We start from the raw sequence: 14,502 nt of genomic DNA on the forward strand, positions 1-14,502 counted from the left end.
AGCGTGGATTCGATCGAAAAAGATTCGAACAAAAACACTCCTTGAGTTAATTAACTGGCTTCAATGCTAGCTGATAGTGCTAAATTCAGGTGGTGCACAGACATATGTGATTGTTTGAGCATGGGCGCATTAAGCTCTGGATAATGGATAGTATTTCTTCATTTGGCTTAAAAAGTGCTACAGTATTTTTTTTATAATACTGCCTTATCCTCAGGACATGTTTCGGTAGTGTGTAATTAAAAAATTTTCCCCTCTCTCTCATTTAAGTGGCATCAAGATAGTGGACCAGTGCTGATTGAACTTTCTCAGCTCAGTTGCTATTGAATTAGTTCTAAATTTCTCGGTTGATCTCATATATGTCAAATTGATACTACGTATTTATTTCGTGGACTGCGTTTTAGTTCTTTACTTTGAATGTGTCTATTTGATTACTTAATATAGTCAATTAAACATTGTAATGCGAAAAGAATATTAGTTGTATTTTGTCACTCACTCAAATCTCCATGTCATATATGTTCTCGCGTATCAAGAACATAAAGAGGGAGGTTAAAGATTCAAGTCATTGGCAAATCCTAAGCCCTGATTACACGTTAAGCAATGTGATTGGGAACTGTAATTTTTGCAAGCACTAGTTATTCTTTCGTGAATGCCAGATTACATGGCGTTAATCTCCCTGTTTATTGGTAAGTCCGCATGACACATAAGCATTATGAAGTGAGCACTACAACGTGGAAGACCATCATCATTTTCAAGAAAAAAAAATATATGAAAGATTTTATTTTACCAGCCACATCCTAGGAAAGGGCAAAGCAATTTGTGTCTGCCATTCAACTCGGCAGGTTTTAAATGGATTTGGTGCTGATAAATGCGCAGTAAACAATAGGCCCCCCTGTGAAACGATGCCTGCCGGCACAACATGCTTCTGAGAACAGCATGAGAAAATCTCTGAAAACTACAGTGGAGCAAAAGAACCATGTATCATATAGAAGTATAAAGCTTTGCTATTTGGGGATTCTGCAAGCCAGGATTTTCTACTGCTTAAAGAAGAGCATTGAAAGAGAGAAAGTGCAGGTACAAAACTTCTTAAGGTACATAAATACGTGAAAAAGTATCAGTCACCAAAGATGAAGATGTTCATAACCATTAGCCTGTACATTATCATTGTCATACTTGACTAACTCGAGATGGCACAAAGAGTCTCTACCTTCCCGTCCTAAAAGAATCTGCCATACAGAAACATATATGCAAAGATAGCAGTTCTCAAATAGGTACTCTAATCTGGGTAGTTGCCATTTTCTGGAGACTGCTGCACACTCTGACCTGGATGACCGCTCCATTCCATCGACTGTGAAGGTGCTTGTGTGCTCCGAGGCTGCGGCTGAATCATAAATTGACTGCCACCAATATTTTGGTAAGAAGAATCAATTGGGGACCAGAAGCTTACACCGGAAAATGATGCCCCACCAATTGGTGACGGCGACTTACCAGCAGAAGTGTCACCTTTCAAACCACCAGTAATATCCTTCTTGGGGTCGATTACAAATGTTCCAACAATAATCTGTTCAATTAAGAAACTGGTAAGCAGCTGAATAAAGTACACTCCACTCCATGTGCTGAAATGAAGGTAGACGCTGCCTCTGATGACAGGAAATAAGGGATCCATAATAATCATGCACCAAATAGAGGCGATGTGTAATAATCCCTTATTTCAAATTCTACATACTATTTTAGTTACTAAGTATACACATCTAAACATATCATTCTACGACACGAACATTTAGTACCTTTTACTACTAAAAGGAAAAGAACAATTCAGGAGAACAGAATTAATTATATTTGTCCACCTTTGCATATCATAAAGGAGAAATTGAGATCTAAATGAAATATCAAAGCAAAAAAAAATATTAAGGGGTTTATTATTTAGGACTTTTATTCCAGTGAAGCAGAAGAATCAAATTGGAGGCAAAAACAAGAATCTTTGTATTCATTTTGATTCCCTTAATAATCATCATCCTAACATATGATTGCACCTTGACCCCAGCATTCAAATGTATAAAGTGAGAGTAAGGACCGAAATGAGAGCTTGTGGTTTAAAATGATAATCCAGATGTTTATTAGGTGATATTTATGAGGAATACATTCATTGTCTGACCTACCCATGCTCTACCACAACTGGGATAGAAAATTCACACTTGCAGATCAATGTGTGAGGAAGTCATGCATGGCATCAGATGTTTGGAGGGTAGGCTTGGCTTTTTAGTTAGTTTGAATCCCAAAGGTGGATCCAAAAACTCTTATCATTCACTATTTGACATTTGACAAGAGGGAGGGAAAAAATGTTGGAGAGGAGAGGGACCGTTGAGATGGTATCCCAAGCAATTTCATAGGTCGTTCAGGCACCAGAGAAGGAAGAACCCCTGGTGCATAAATATTGAGTGAAGCTATGGGTAACCTTCACCTAACCATAGTGGGATCAATCCCTAGTAGCTTAGTGCTTGATTCTTAGTAAAGTTAAAACAACAAAGCAATGAAATGAAAAGGAGGTTAATTTGTGTATAACTTGCCCTAATTTCAACAGAAACTAGCCACTCAATTTGTAGATTTTCAGCTAAAATGATATATATTTTCCTCTAACTCAAAATGATATTAAACATTAGACATCCATATAATTTGTATAAAATCCAGAAAAAGTACAACAAGTGGAAGATATTAAGATTCCATCTGTGACAAATATCAAAAGAAAAGACTTGTCCTCAAAAGGGTAGCCAATAATGGGCCTTTACCAACCATCGGGTTCTTTCAACAAAAATTTGAAACTAAAAGACGATTGACAGCAATTAGAGCTTATGTGCAGTCAAGATAAGAATACCTGAATTGGCCCAGCAGCAGTAAGGGGTCCACCAACTCCACCTCCAATGATTTGACCATCAGTACTAGACAGACATACACTTAGTCCTCCAGTTCTTCCTCCAAGTTCAGTGCGTACATAAGATCCACAGAGGGAAAGGATGTCAAATCGCCCCTACATCAAAGCATGCCACAATAGAGTTAGATATATAAGGTAATTAAAATACAAAGAACCATAGAAACCTCTATCCAAAATGATCATCTTCTCCAGCTATAACAATTTCAAGTTAGCTATTTTCAAAACAAGTAGAAATAAGCGGAGTAAGCAATCAGAAGGGATACTCATGATGTTCTCCTGAAGTCTTTCCCTAGTTAAACGGTAGTTGCTGCTCATAACATAATTTAGTGGTATGCATTCACAAATCTCTACCTCATAAGTGATATTGCCTCCAGAAGTAGCCGGCTGACGTAGAGATGCATTGGATATAGAACCAGATGCTGAGAGAATGCATATTTCACGTTTGCTTTGTTGCATGAACAACATTATTTTCTGACCTACATCCTGTCAAATGCAACAATACACCACTGTGGAACTTCTGAACAAGTAAAACAGCTTGCAATCTTATGCATCTAAACAGCAATTCCAGGAAATAATTTTACAAAAATAAATGAGACAACCATCAAACACAAGATCAAGCAATTGAAAGAAATCAGCTAAATAAAATGGGAAGGAGAGGCTATGATATAAGGCTTCTTAAGAAACTCTTGCATAAAGATGCCTAATGTCAGTAGACACTGTTTCTGCTACAAGATAATAAGACAATTGCAAACATCTCAGCCAGCAGAAGATGAAACAGGCCCTAATTGAATAATTGAAATCAAGACGAGAGTATCCAAGGTCAAGTTTACAAAAATCCCAAGGTTGATTAAATGTGGGCTGTCCCCTCTCAGGCTTGTGTCCTGCTTTCATCTTGTAAAAAGCTACACATGAACCCAAACATTGCAACCGTGACAGGGTAACTATGGTAAAAGCTGCAAGCAATAATTACAACAATATCTACAGAAGCCTCCTTCAACCTTTTTTGTTTTCTCTTCGTTTATTTTTTCCCCTTTTGAGTTAGTACACTGGATATTTAGAGAAGATGGTGGGATAAGTGATCAACATTTTTTAGGGTTACTGGTGAATCATTTTTACCGGACTCAAATGTGTATATACACAAACCTGGCTCTTATTCAAAAGTTGTATATAGGAAGTTAATAAGGATGAGAGAAACATGTTTAATTAGTTTTCCTGTGAAAAAAATTCAGTTAGAACCTGAACAGATCTAGATCTGCAAGTTGAAGTTAATGGTAGCATGTATTTATTTTCTAAACTAAATGATAAATGCAATTGAGAAAGTGATTTTACTCTAACTTAACTAATAAATGCAATTGAAATAGTCATTTTACGTTCATCCTGTGCAACGACTAACATTGTCTATCCAAATGGAGTTATCATACACCATAAATCCAGACACTAAATAGAAGATCACTCAATTACTAACCAGAAACTGGAAACAAAGAGAAACTTAACTTGCAAAGGATTATACTTTCTTCTTTAGGAAATGATAAAAGAATAATGAGGAACCGGTTTTACAGGTCTAGACAACACAAATCCAACAGGTATGTTGCACAATATATAAGCAGCAGAGAATAATATTATTTGTTTAAGTAGGTGACGGGAAGAGAAAACATACTTCTCCAGCAGCCACAGTTATGACATGAGGTATAAAAGATTGACCAGTACTACCTGCATCAACAGCAGGAAAGCAGGACAAGTGGGTAAGTGGTAATCAAGTTCTAATTAAATTAATTAAAAAATGAAGCTTAACCTACAATGGAGTAGCTATAAGCAAACAAAAGAAGCGGAGGAAACAAAATCACATTTAAACAGCTGATGATCAAAGAAGATAACCACATACATACCTATGTTACATGGACTTGGGTGCAGGTGTCAGATATGGGTGCGTGTCAAAGTGTCAGATTCGAATATTTGAAAATTGTAAGATTCGAGGATATGTGTCTAATTTTAGGTATGGCTGTGGATAAGATCTTTAGATATAAATCATTCTAAAATTTAAGCACAATGATGTATCAAGTGTATTTTAATAAAAAGTTCAATTAAATATCCAAAATTAGGTTGAAAAGAACCATAAGCTTGGTTAGAAAGGTTTAAGTATGAAAGGCTGGATTTATATTAAAAAGGGAAAACTTGTAAAGAAATTAAGTTGTTGAAAAAGACAATTAAAGCCAAAATACAGGGATTTAGTTGCAAAATAAATATCATTGTCAAATCCTATCTTCCTCATCGCTCAATCAGCACTGCCGTCACCTCATTTACAAAGCATTCAAGCAAATCAAAACAGAGCACCTCTTCTCCAATTAACCAAGACGCTCTTACTCTTATGCGCCATCATTACCACAATTCCACACCCTCCAATGAAAGAGAGTTAGCAGCCCATACATATGAAGCAAAAATACAGCAGTTGTCGTGAGTTTTTTCCTTTTCAAATCTCTAGCAGCCTTCTCCTCCTTTCTTTCTCCTCCCCAGAGCCACCCTTCTTCCTCTTCCACTCTCTTCCCATCTCATGTGACTTCTTGTCCATCTCTCCTTCTCCTCCGCCATCAACATCACGTCTCCCACATCTCACAACAGTCAATGTATCCAAAAAATTTTTACCATATCAGGTACGGATTCTGTACGCATAACCGTGTCATATCGTGTCGACACGGGTGCACCTGGGGTGAATGACGAGTCCGGGTAACATAGGTACAAACCCTATGCAGCTAAAAGCAAAACGAGAGCTGAATACCACATCAAATTTGTGACGCTGATACCAGTTGTGTATGCCACCATGTGAATGTCTCTTGACAAGAGAAGCTAGAATGTAAGTGCTCAATATTCCTTTTATAGGAAGAAAACTAGGAGATCCTACCAATTTTTCAGATGAGTTTGAAAATATACAGTTTTCAGCTTATGTACAGAATTTCCTATGCACAATACACCAAATGAATTTATAGTAGTAATCAACTTCAAGCATCAAGTAATACAAGAAAATCAACAAAAATTATGTTTCCAAATTAGAACAAAAATTATTATATCAATTTTCTACTCAAATTAGAACAAAGATTATGTTTCCATACTTTCGGTGTCAATTGAACAGCAGCATTTAAGACTTCCTCCATAATATTTTAATTCCCACTGATACCTAGAGAAGCAGCTAAGAATAGACGGACTGGAAAATAAAAATAAGTGTGAGATTACTGCATCTTTTGAGGAAGAGATAATGCCGGCTATCAGAATCCCAAACCCCTCTTTCACCTCGCACTTAGATAAAAGGATTACTACATCCAACACCCAATCTGCACAAAGCCACCAGTTATGGGGCCATTGTAGAAACCCATATAAAGACTTTCAAACATCCTGCACCCTTTGTTCTGCATCTTTTTAAATCTAAAACTGAGGGAATAACAATGCACTGCATAATCTACAGAAACATATTTTATCAACCTACAATTGATTAGGTTGCATCAGATATGTAGAGTCCCACTCCTAAGCTCTTTATCACGCATGGATCATTCCAATAAACACTCAGTGATCTGCCAAACACATGTGACCATTGACCATTGCATAAATTTGCTTTCACTCAGGTCCTCTTAACAGTCCTTACTATACCCACAAGCAAAATTCATGTATACCAACTCATGGGGTCCAAAGCCTTAAAAAAAATGAAAATAGACACTACAATAGTCGATAAAGCATTTTGATACAGGTAGTTACAGCATGTCCCAGCCCAACATTCCAAGTTTATCATAAATTAGCTATGGGAAGTAATGGAGAGAGAGAGAGAGAAGGGGGGGGGGGGGAGGTGGACAAGTCTTGCAGCCACTGCAACATAGAATACTACCATATACTACCAACGGGTCCTACAAGCAAAATACAAATTAAATACCAGCCAAAAAACACTATAGTTTTCTATTACTTCTAGAATTTAGAAAACTAGACATATGAGACAGCCTGCTTGATTTCTACAGTTCATATATCAAACAGCAGTAAGGCACGAGTTTTGAACAAATAATCCACCAATAAGTGAAGGGTTTCTTCGTCCACAAAGTTCCAATGCAATTCCAAAACAAGCACCGAAAGGACAAATTAAAGGGCCTCGTTAATTTCCCCAAAATTCATCTATAAAATGCAGTAAAGGTATAAATAATATAAACCGAAAAAAAATCACATAAATAAAGGGTTCCTTCCCCTTTTGTCTTTTTCTTTTTTTTCTTTTTTTTTTGTCTTTAGGAGATTATTACCAGAAGCGGCTAACTGGTACTTCTTAGAAGAAGCCGAAGAAGTAGACCCGCCACCGCCACCGCCAAAACCCAAGTCCTTTTTCTTCGGCGGAGAAATTGAAGCCGCAGTAGAAGCCGAAGAGAGCCGCTTAGCAGCCGCGGCTTCACCAGGGGTCCCATACTTTCTAGGCCTTCCTCTCTTCCTCTTCCCAGAATCCAATCCGGTACCACCAGACGTCACCACGGAGGGGACAGTCCCATAAACCAACGGCGAAGAAGTTGTAGTGGTGGTGCTGGCAGCGGGATTAGAAGTATTCGGCAGAATTCCATTGGTGGGAGAGGTGTTTGATCCCACGGCCGTGGTAGGGGCGGTGGGGTTGAGAGGTGAAGGTGGTGGTGGCTGTTGAGGGTGGTGAAAGTAAGAGCTCAGTCCACTACTTTCATTAGGGTCCATGATAGTGTGTGTAGTGTGTGAGATTTTGGATTTGGGAAATTTTTTATTTTCTTTTCTTTTTTCCTGATGATTTTTGAGGTATTTGTTTTATTTTAGGGCTTTATTGTTTTCGGGAAATTTGTGCCTTTTGAATCGTTGATTGTGGGGTTGGTGGTTTTTCTCAGCCGTTGGATGCTGAGGAAGTTATTTGACTTTATCCGGAGACCTTTTTAGGTATTGGAATTGGGATTTGATATGTCTACTGTAGATTTGCGGGGATATGTATGGATTTAATGTGGATAAACATGTTTAAATCTTTTTCTTTTTCTTATATATTTTAAGCTAAAGTTTGAGACCTTAGTTACTTTGGGGAACAAGAAGACAAAGAATTCGAAATTTACATGAATGAAGATTTTTTTTTTCCCCTCAAAAGTAATATTATTAGGTATTTCATTATATTCAAATTGATAAACTATATTATATATATACCTTACACGTAAGAACTTTGATTATCCATGTGTCAAGTGACCAACCAACTTTGAAATTGTTTGTTTATTTGGAAGAAAATATTTTGAGGATGAAAGCGACAGAAACCTTCAATAGTTAGGGATTAATTTTTTAATAACGTTTTCTAAATTTATTCAAATGATAGATAAGATGTTTAATTAAAAACATATAGAATTGAAAAGTCGAGACAAGTCCTGTTGATTCCTTTCTAAATTTTCATAAGATTACAAAATCACTCAACTTTGAGAGCGATTCTAGAAATCTTTATTCACATTAGAAAATGCAAGCAGTAATTTGTGCGGACGAGATAACTATTACCCCCTTAATTTAACAAAAATTACTACAATTGAACTGTCAAATTCCACGAATTATCAAAGTTAACTAAGCTTCCTTTCATTCACTAGCAGTTGTTTATTCATTTGTCTGTCCAGATGGAGACTCCAAAAGTAACTTCAAATTGCTCAAAGGAAAAAATGGCATCAGTCTTGCTTAGACTGATACAAGGAATAAAGTCATGTGAATTAGTAGTAGATGGCAATCATAAGGATCCAACATGGACAGGATACAATTTCAAGTGGTATTTGTAAAAGCCACAGTGGTCCATCTGTATTGGAATTCGTCATTACGCGAGGCTTATTATAAACGTTATTAGCCAGCCTCGAATCTATTTCAGACACGTCAAGTTTTCTCGAGTGCCAATTGATTGTCTTCAAATTCTCAATCAAAGCCTTTTTTTTTTTTAACTGCAATGATATTTTGATAACCTAATCTATATTAATCTAGAGGGAGGAGAGTATGTATTAGGAACTAGTAGATATAAGAATCTGACTAAATCAAAAGGTGTTCTGACACCTCCTTTAATCTTCCAAAACTTGTCAGCACCCTTTATGTTTGTCGTTAGCACGATAATCCTCCCCTAATCATTCCTAAGATACTTTAATTCTTACGTTACCCCAAAGGTGAGAGTAACTGTACTGTTGATAATGGTTTGGGTGGTTGAAGGCTCGTCATCTTCCAGGGACTATCATGGCCATTGAGTACGAAGTGTAGGTCAATAGAATGAAACGCAACACCACAGAAGCCATGAGCAGATGGTTTCAACTCAGCAAAAGTGGTTCAGTGGAGGGACATAGTGGCCTCTGATAGTGACTGTTGAACTCTAAGGGAAGACGCTTCTTGTCGTGAAATTTTTTGGAGCATAATACAGGGTTCAAGAATCGGAAGAAGGACTGATCTCCTCAGGAGTGCAGTGCTGGAGAAGTGGTATAGACAAAATTGATGGACCGAGTCAAGGTGATACATGTCAGCAGCTTTGCCTGCCATATTTCCAGTTAGCAGACAAACCGACTCAGCAGTGATCTCTCACAGATCACAGTAGTTAAGAGATGAATAAAATAGAACTAAGAAACCGGCATACGCATCACACTGTTTTACGAAATAGATCCATTACAGATACATGTACACTCCTCACAAACTGGATTAAATTTTGTTGTGCTTTCTCAAGTATCCTCTTTTGAAACTCCCTCCTCAATCATCTGTTTGGAAGTGCCCTCTGCATGTGAGTTCTTCAATTCTTCCAGCTGCCAAGCATGGATAAACAGGCAAGATATCAATTCAAATTCGTTCTGATCCATTAGAGAGACATGTGCATAGCCATGATTCCATGAAACAGCCAAATGTATGACCTCAGGAGGATTCCTCTAACAATCTACGACTAGAAAGGTACGTTGGCATCCTAATTGCAGAGTAGATGCGTATATGCCAGCCAGGAAACTTAACATTGATAGAAATCTTAATAGTAAATGAGAAATCTGCGTAATCCACCTGCTCTTACGGACAGATGCAGAAGTTAAGGTGATATATGCATTTATTTGGTTGAGATTACCTCTTTTCGAAAATGAGCACACCTCATAAGAGATTATATAATAAGAAACTGCACAAAGAGAGATATGAGTTGACCGAGAGTGATAATTCAAGGTTCTCAAGAACATTTGGTCCATGAATTGGCATGAATGTATTCTATTTGTCAATCAAGGTTCCTGATTCCCAGTCTTAATGGAAAGAGAATAACTGGGGTTGGCGGACAGTAAGAAGCAGACCGCATAAACAACTAAAGCAGAAAAAGAAGTAAGTCAATACCTCCCTACATTTATCTTGGTGTGCTGCCGAAAGCTCATTAAATCTTATCTGCAAATCAGATATTTCAGCTCGTAGCTTTTCATACTCGGCCACAGTTGGACCACCTAATTTCTGTTGGATGAACCTGCCAAAGGGAAGCCAATCTGAACATGAACATAATTGAAAGGAACGGTATTTTGTCAATGAGGAGATGGAAGCATGGTAGGCATGTCCAGTAATAATTGAACACGACAACTCATATGATTGATGCAGCTGAAGATGCAGCTCCAGTTCGGTATACAGAAGTTTGGTAGATGGACCATCAACAGAGCCATAAACAATCACGTCAATACTTTCGCTGATTGCTAGTTATTGCAAATCAAGTAATTTAGTATATAAGCTCTTTTTACAGTCATATAGGGAAACAGTTACTCAAAGTCAAGCAAACAATTGCAATACAGGGCGAGTTTGATCACACTTACTCCATCGCTGAGGAAGGTTTATCACTCTGTTCATATAGCGCGACAAGAACTACAATGTGCCAGAGAAATACAAAAATACTTAGTCAGAGAATTGGGGAATGGAATTATTAGTTTTACTACTGCACACTGGAGGAAATCAGAAGTAGCCCAAAACCTTTGGTCAGAGCATCAAGAACTCCACTGGAATCCAAATACTTCCTGAAAGCTTCCTTCTTTGCTTCCTTTTCCTACCGAAAGCACACAAATTTTAGTTACATGGGGGAGAGTCGCTAGCTTGCAATCTCTAACCAGCCTAAGCACAAAAGATCCAGTATATATTTCCATACAATCTCCTAATAAATGACAACACAGACAGCTTGGGAACTCCATATGCTTCACAGCTGAGAAGAGGCCACACAGATTCAATCTTTTCAAGTAATAATCATTTATTCATTTCCTTCCAATTACTCAATTAGGACTAACCCATAAACCATGAGGCCCATGATTGTTACCATTTCCTTTTGAACCACTTATTCCAAGATTCAACGAGTTAACAAGAGCAACTTGGATGCAACGGAGTTCCTCAAGTCACATATACCACACAGTCACTCATAACTAAGCAAATTGATGGCAATGTACATTCCACGGTTAACGCATTTCTTCTTGTGTGTCCCAAAATTCCGAAAACTTAAGCATAACAAATCAGGTTTTGAAAAAAAGTTGCCATATAATTCTCCATAATTAATGTCTATCTACATCCCAAGCTTATCTGAATTTTGTTACCTGCATTGATCCAACTCTAACCCAGTAGATACCCATATGATAAAACCCAAACTATTGAGCTAGCAATTTGTGGCTCTTTTCCTTCTTTTATATTAGCATAATAAACTACGGATATGAAAACAATGCAGTGTGAAATATTCTTCATATCTAAAAAGGGTCTCTTGAGATGTCAAGAAACTGAGTAAGAGATCAGCAAGTAAAGCGCGTCTGAAGTAAGTAGGCGATTCCGGAAACAGACCAAAAAATTTTGAGATTTGGGAAGGCTGTCACTGTCTTACCATTTCCGATTATAAAGCTTGCTTCTTCTTTAGTGCATTAGTGACTTCAGCCAGTACCAATGCCGTAATTGGATCTTGGTTGGATCTTCCTGCTCGATTCGCAGAGTTGCCTGCAATCCACTCCACTCCACCTCCTGATTATGCCCCCCGTGATTGTCCTTTGTTCACAAATCACAAAGTACCCGGTTACTCTTATGCTTCATGCTTTCCTTTCGTCCTTTCAGTTTTAATGGTTAGCACGAGACATCCACGTGGTTATTTGACGCCTCCGGCTTAGGCCTTTTTCAACTTTCAACTTTGGAGAATGTTTGGATTTGCACTGTTATTTTACGGAATTTTTGTAAAAATATGCTACAATAAATAATTTAATATATATAAAATAAAAAAATAATTAAAAAATATGATCATATAAAAAAAAATTTCTTTAAAAATTTCAGTCCAAACCAGTGTGCACGTGAATTGAATTCTCACCATTTTGTACTAGAATATGGGAGGACAGTTGACTACCTAGCAGTCACAATGGCAAACTACCAACAAGGAAGCCTCACAACCGCAACCTCCAGAAAGTGGAAGAATTGATCATTAACTGCAGGCGGAATAAACCACTAGTTTTTAGAAGCTTCAACATCAAGGATGCCTCAAAAATTTTGAAAATCTCAATCAGTCTAGCAGGGAGAGAAGATGGCCGTTTCTGGACATTAAGCAGGCCAGCAATGGTCAGTACTCTGTGAAATCATTTTACAAAGCTCTGAGTAGGGAAGAAGGAGCGAATCAAGAGAGACACAATGAAAGGGATGAGCCCAACTCAACTGGCCAAAATTAAAAGGAGCGGAAGCAGCTGTGGAAATTGGACATGAAAAGTAAGCTAAGGACATTCATTTGGAGATGCCCGAATAAGGCATTGCCAGTGAATGAGCTTATATACAGCAGAACCAGAAAGGAAGAGCCAATATGCAACAACTCTGGAGAAGATGTGGAAACTGTAGAGTACCTATTCTTTTTTTGCAACAGAGCATAGCAGGTTTGGAGGATAGCACCGTTGTAGTGGGAAGGCATATCACACTGCAGAGGGGACTTTTAGCAAATGGTGGAGTGGCCTATTGGAAGCTAAAAGCAGAATCGGAGGTGCTAACCACATAGTTAATATTCTTTGGCAACTGTGGAAAGCAAGGAATGACAACATCTTTAATGGTAAACATCAACAGTTCAACACCCTTTTGAAAGTGTACAAAAAGCTCAATCAGAGTGGATGGAGTTTGTAGGAGCTCAGAAAAAGGATAAACGAATGAGCATTCAGGAAACAACAACAGTGGAGCAGGAAGCACCGACAAACACTGATGATGGAAATCACAGGAACATATAAGCATTGAAATCAACAGCTAGAAGTAAAACAAGGCGCTAGGAATATGCGTAATAGCTTTGAAGGCTGATAATACACAAGATGTTTGGGTCTTGAGAGAATGAAGTACAGACGAAATATTGCTGAACTATGCACAAGCTTTCAAACTGGCACTGAGCAAAGCGATGGAGCAGCAATGTCAAGAAGTTAAACTGGAAATTTCATCACCGAACTGACCGAAGTTGCTACATCTTTTGAAGACCAAGAAAACTAAAGATATCAGAATTTTTGCTCAACTGGAGGACATTCACAGTTTAAGATTGTTGTTGTTTTTGAAATACTCATTTATTTTGTCCTCAAATGAGAGTAGTATAAGAAGTAGAATGATTGGCAAATATGCCTTTAGCTTAACACAAGATGAGGAATGCTGGATTCCTCCGTGTCATAGTACACGATTGTAAAGTTCAATGTTCAATATGAGCCTTTGTTCAAGAATTGTACGATTTAGCTTTCCATCAATAAAAAACTATCATTTCAGTAAAAAAAAAAAAATTATATATATATATATATATATATATTTCAACTACTAACACAGCACAATGTCCTTATATATCATTCTATGGCACGCTTTCAACACAACAGAAAGAAAGGAGATTAAAGAAAATGATCCTAGAATGATCCTTATATATCTTGTTCTTTTGCTCTAGTTTTTCTTTCTTGAATTTCCAGTACTGTTTCCACGCAAGCAATCACCTTAATTATTCTCGACATTGTTCATTCCGAGGCCAAGTCATCTATGGGGGAGAAGCTTTAATGAATTTCATTGTTGACACATGTTCTTCATATTATCTATTCTACATTTTCATACATATACAATGTTGCGATTACAGGAAAGTGTTTCGAGGTTTAGCAAATTATACATTAACATTGAGGTGATTTTGTTTAAAAATTGTACATGGTACCATCTATTTGTTGACGATGATATACAATTGAATTTAGATAATTGGCCCTACACTAAAATTATTTGCTACGATTAAAGAACAAGATATACCATTGAGTTTAGATAATTGAACCCATACAAAAATTACTTGCTAAAACGTACTAACACAAATCACTTGACATTGGTACAATGATTCTAATGATAATTGGATAATAGGAAAAGAATAATATATTAGAGATAAAGAGCAAAATGGGACAATATTGGCATTTATATCGTGGGATCAAGATTAGGAAAAGGTTTTTAGAATTTTTTCGCTGTCAGGTTCAAAGTTTGAATTCTGTGTCTGATAGTTTAGGGTATGAAGAACGTGAGAATGGATAGAAGGGTAAAAAAAAAGGAAAAAAAGGGATTAACACCATTGGTAGAAAGGAGAAAAAAAAAAGGATCAATGCCATTTCACAACTTGAAGG

General features: G+C 37.3%; 2 protein-coding genes across 3 annotated transcripts; both read right to left on the minus strand.

Moving 5' to 3' along the window:
• Window positions 1-1,061: 1,061 nt before the first annotated feature.
• On the minus strand, window positions 1,062-7,682 carry LOC113762430 (AT-hook motif nuclear-localized protein 14). 2 transcript variants are annotated; one of them, XM_027305883.1, is made up of 6 exons: window positions 7,195-7,682; window positions 4,584-4,636; window positions 3,278-3,409; window positions 2,870-3,022; window positions 1,486-1,558; window positions 1,302-1,394 (listed from the first exon to the last, which is right to left on the minus strand). In XM_027305883.1, the coding sequence occupies exons 1-6, from the start codon at window positions 7,625-7,627 to the stop codon at window positions 1,384-1,386; spliced, it is 855 nt and encodes a 284-aa protein (XP_027161684.1). In that variant the 5' UTR covers window positions 7,628-7,682; the 3' UTR covers window positions 1,302-1,383. The 2 variants fall into 2 exon arrangements, with proteins under 2 accessions (XP_027161683.1, XP_027161684.1); XM_027305882.1 differs by having other exon boundaries at window positions 1,062-1,558.
• Window positions 7,683-9,354: 1,672 nt separating this feature from the next.
• Window positions 9,355-11,967, minus strand: LOC113762648 (c-Myc-binding protein homolog). The gene is made up of 5 exons (XM_027306196.1): window positions 11,754-11,967; window positions 10,868-10,940; window positions 10,714-10,762; window positions 10,253-10,376; window positions 9,355-9,693 (listed from the first exon to the last, which is right to left on the minus strand). The coding sequence occupies exons 1-5, from the start codon at window positions 11,754-11,756 to the stop codon at window positions 9,613-9,615; spliced, it is 330 nt and encodes a 109-aa protein (XP_027161997.1). The 5' UTR covers window positions 11,757-11,967; the 3' UTR covers window positions 9,355-9,612.
• Window positions 11,968-14,502: the final 2,535 nt, after the last annotated feature.

Source organism: Coffea eugenioides, chromosome 2, assembly GCF_003713205.1.
Source record: "Coffea eugenioides isolate CCC68of chromosome 2, Ceug_1.0, whole genome shotgun sequence".
NCBI lineage: Eukaryota > Viridiplantae > Streptophyta > Magnoliopsida > Gentianales > Rubiaceae > Coffea > Coffea eugenioides.

Bases quoted from the DNA above. Each gene is read 5' to 3' on its own strand.
- LOC113762430 (XM_027305882.1), bottom strand. From the start codon at position 7,627: ATGGACCCTAATGAAAGTAGTGGACTGAGCTCTTACTTTCACCACCCT. The intron at 3,410-4,583 runs GTATGTTTTCTC...TGCATTTGACAG, and splicing joins TAACTGTGGCTGCTGGAGAA to GATGTAGGTCAGAAAATAAT. The intron at 1,559-2,869 runs GTATTCTTATCT...TTAATTGAACAG, and splicing joins CTGCTGCTGGGCCAATTCAG to ATTATTGTTGGAACATTTGT.
- LOC113762648 (XM_027306196.1), bottom strand. The intron at 10,377-10,713 runs GTAAGTGTGATC...TCCCTTTGGCAG, and splicing joins AAACCTTCCTCAGCGATGGA to GTTCATCCAACAGAAATTAG. The intron at 9,694-10,252 runs GTATTGACTTAC...CATGCTTGGCAG, and splicing joins ACCAAGATAAATGTAGGGAG to CTGGAAGAATTGAAGAACTC.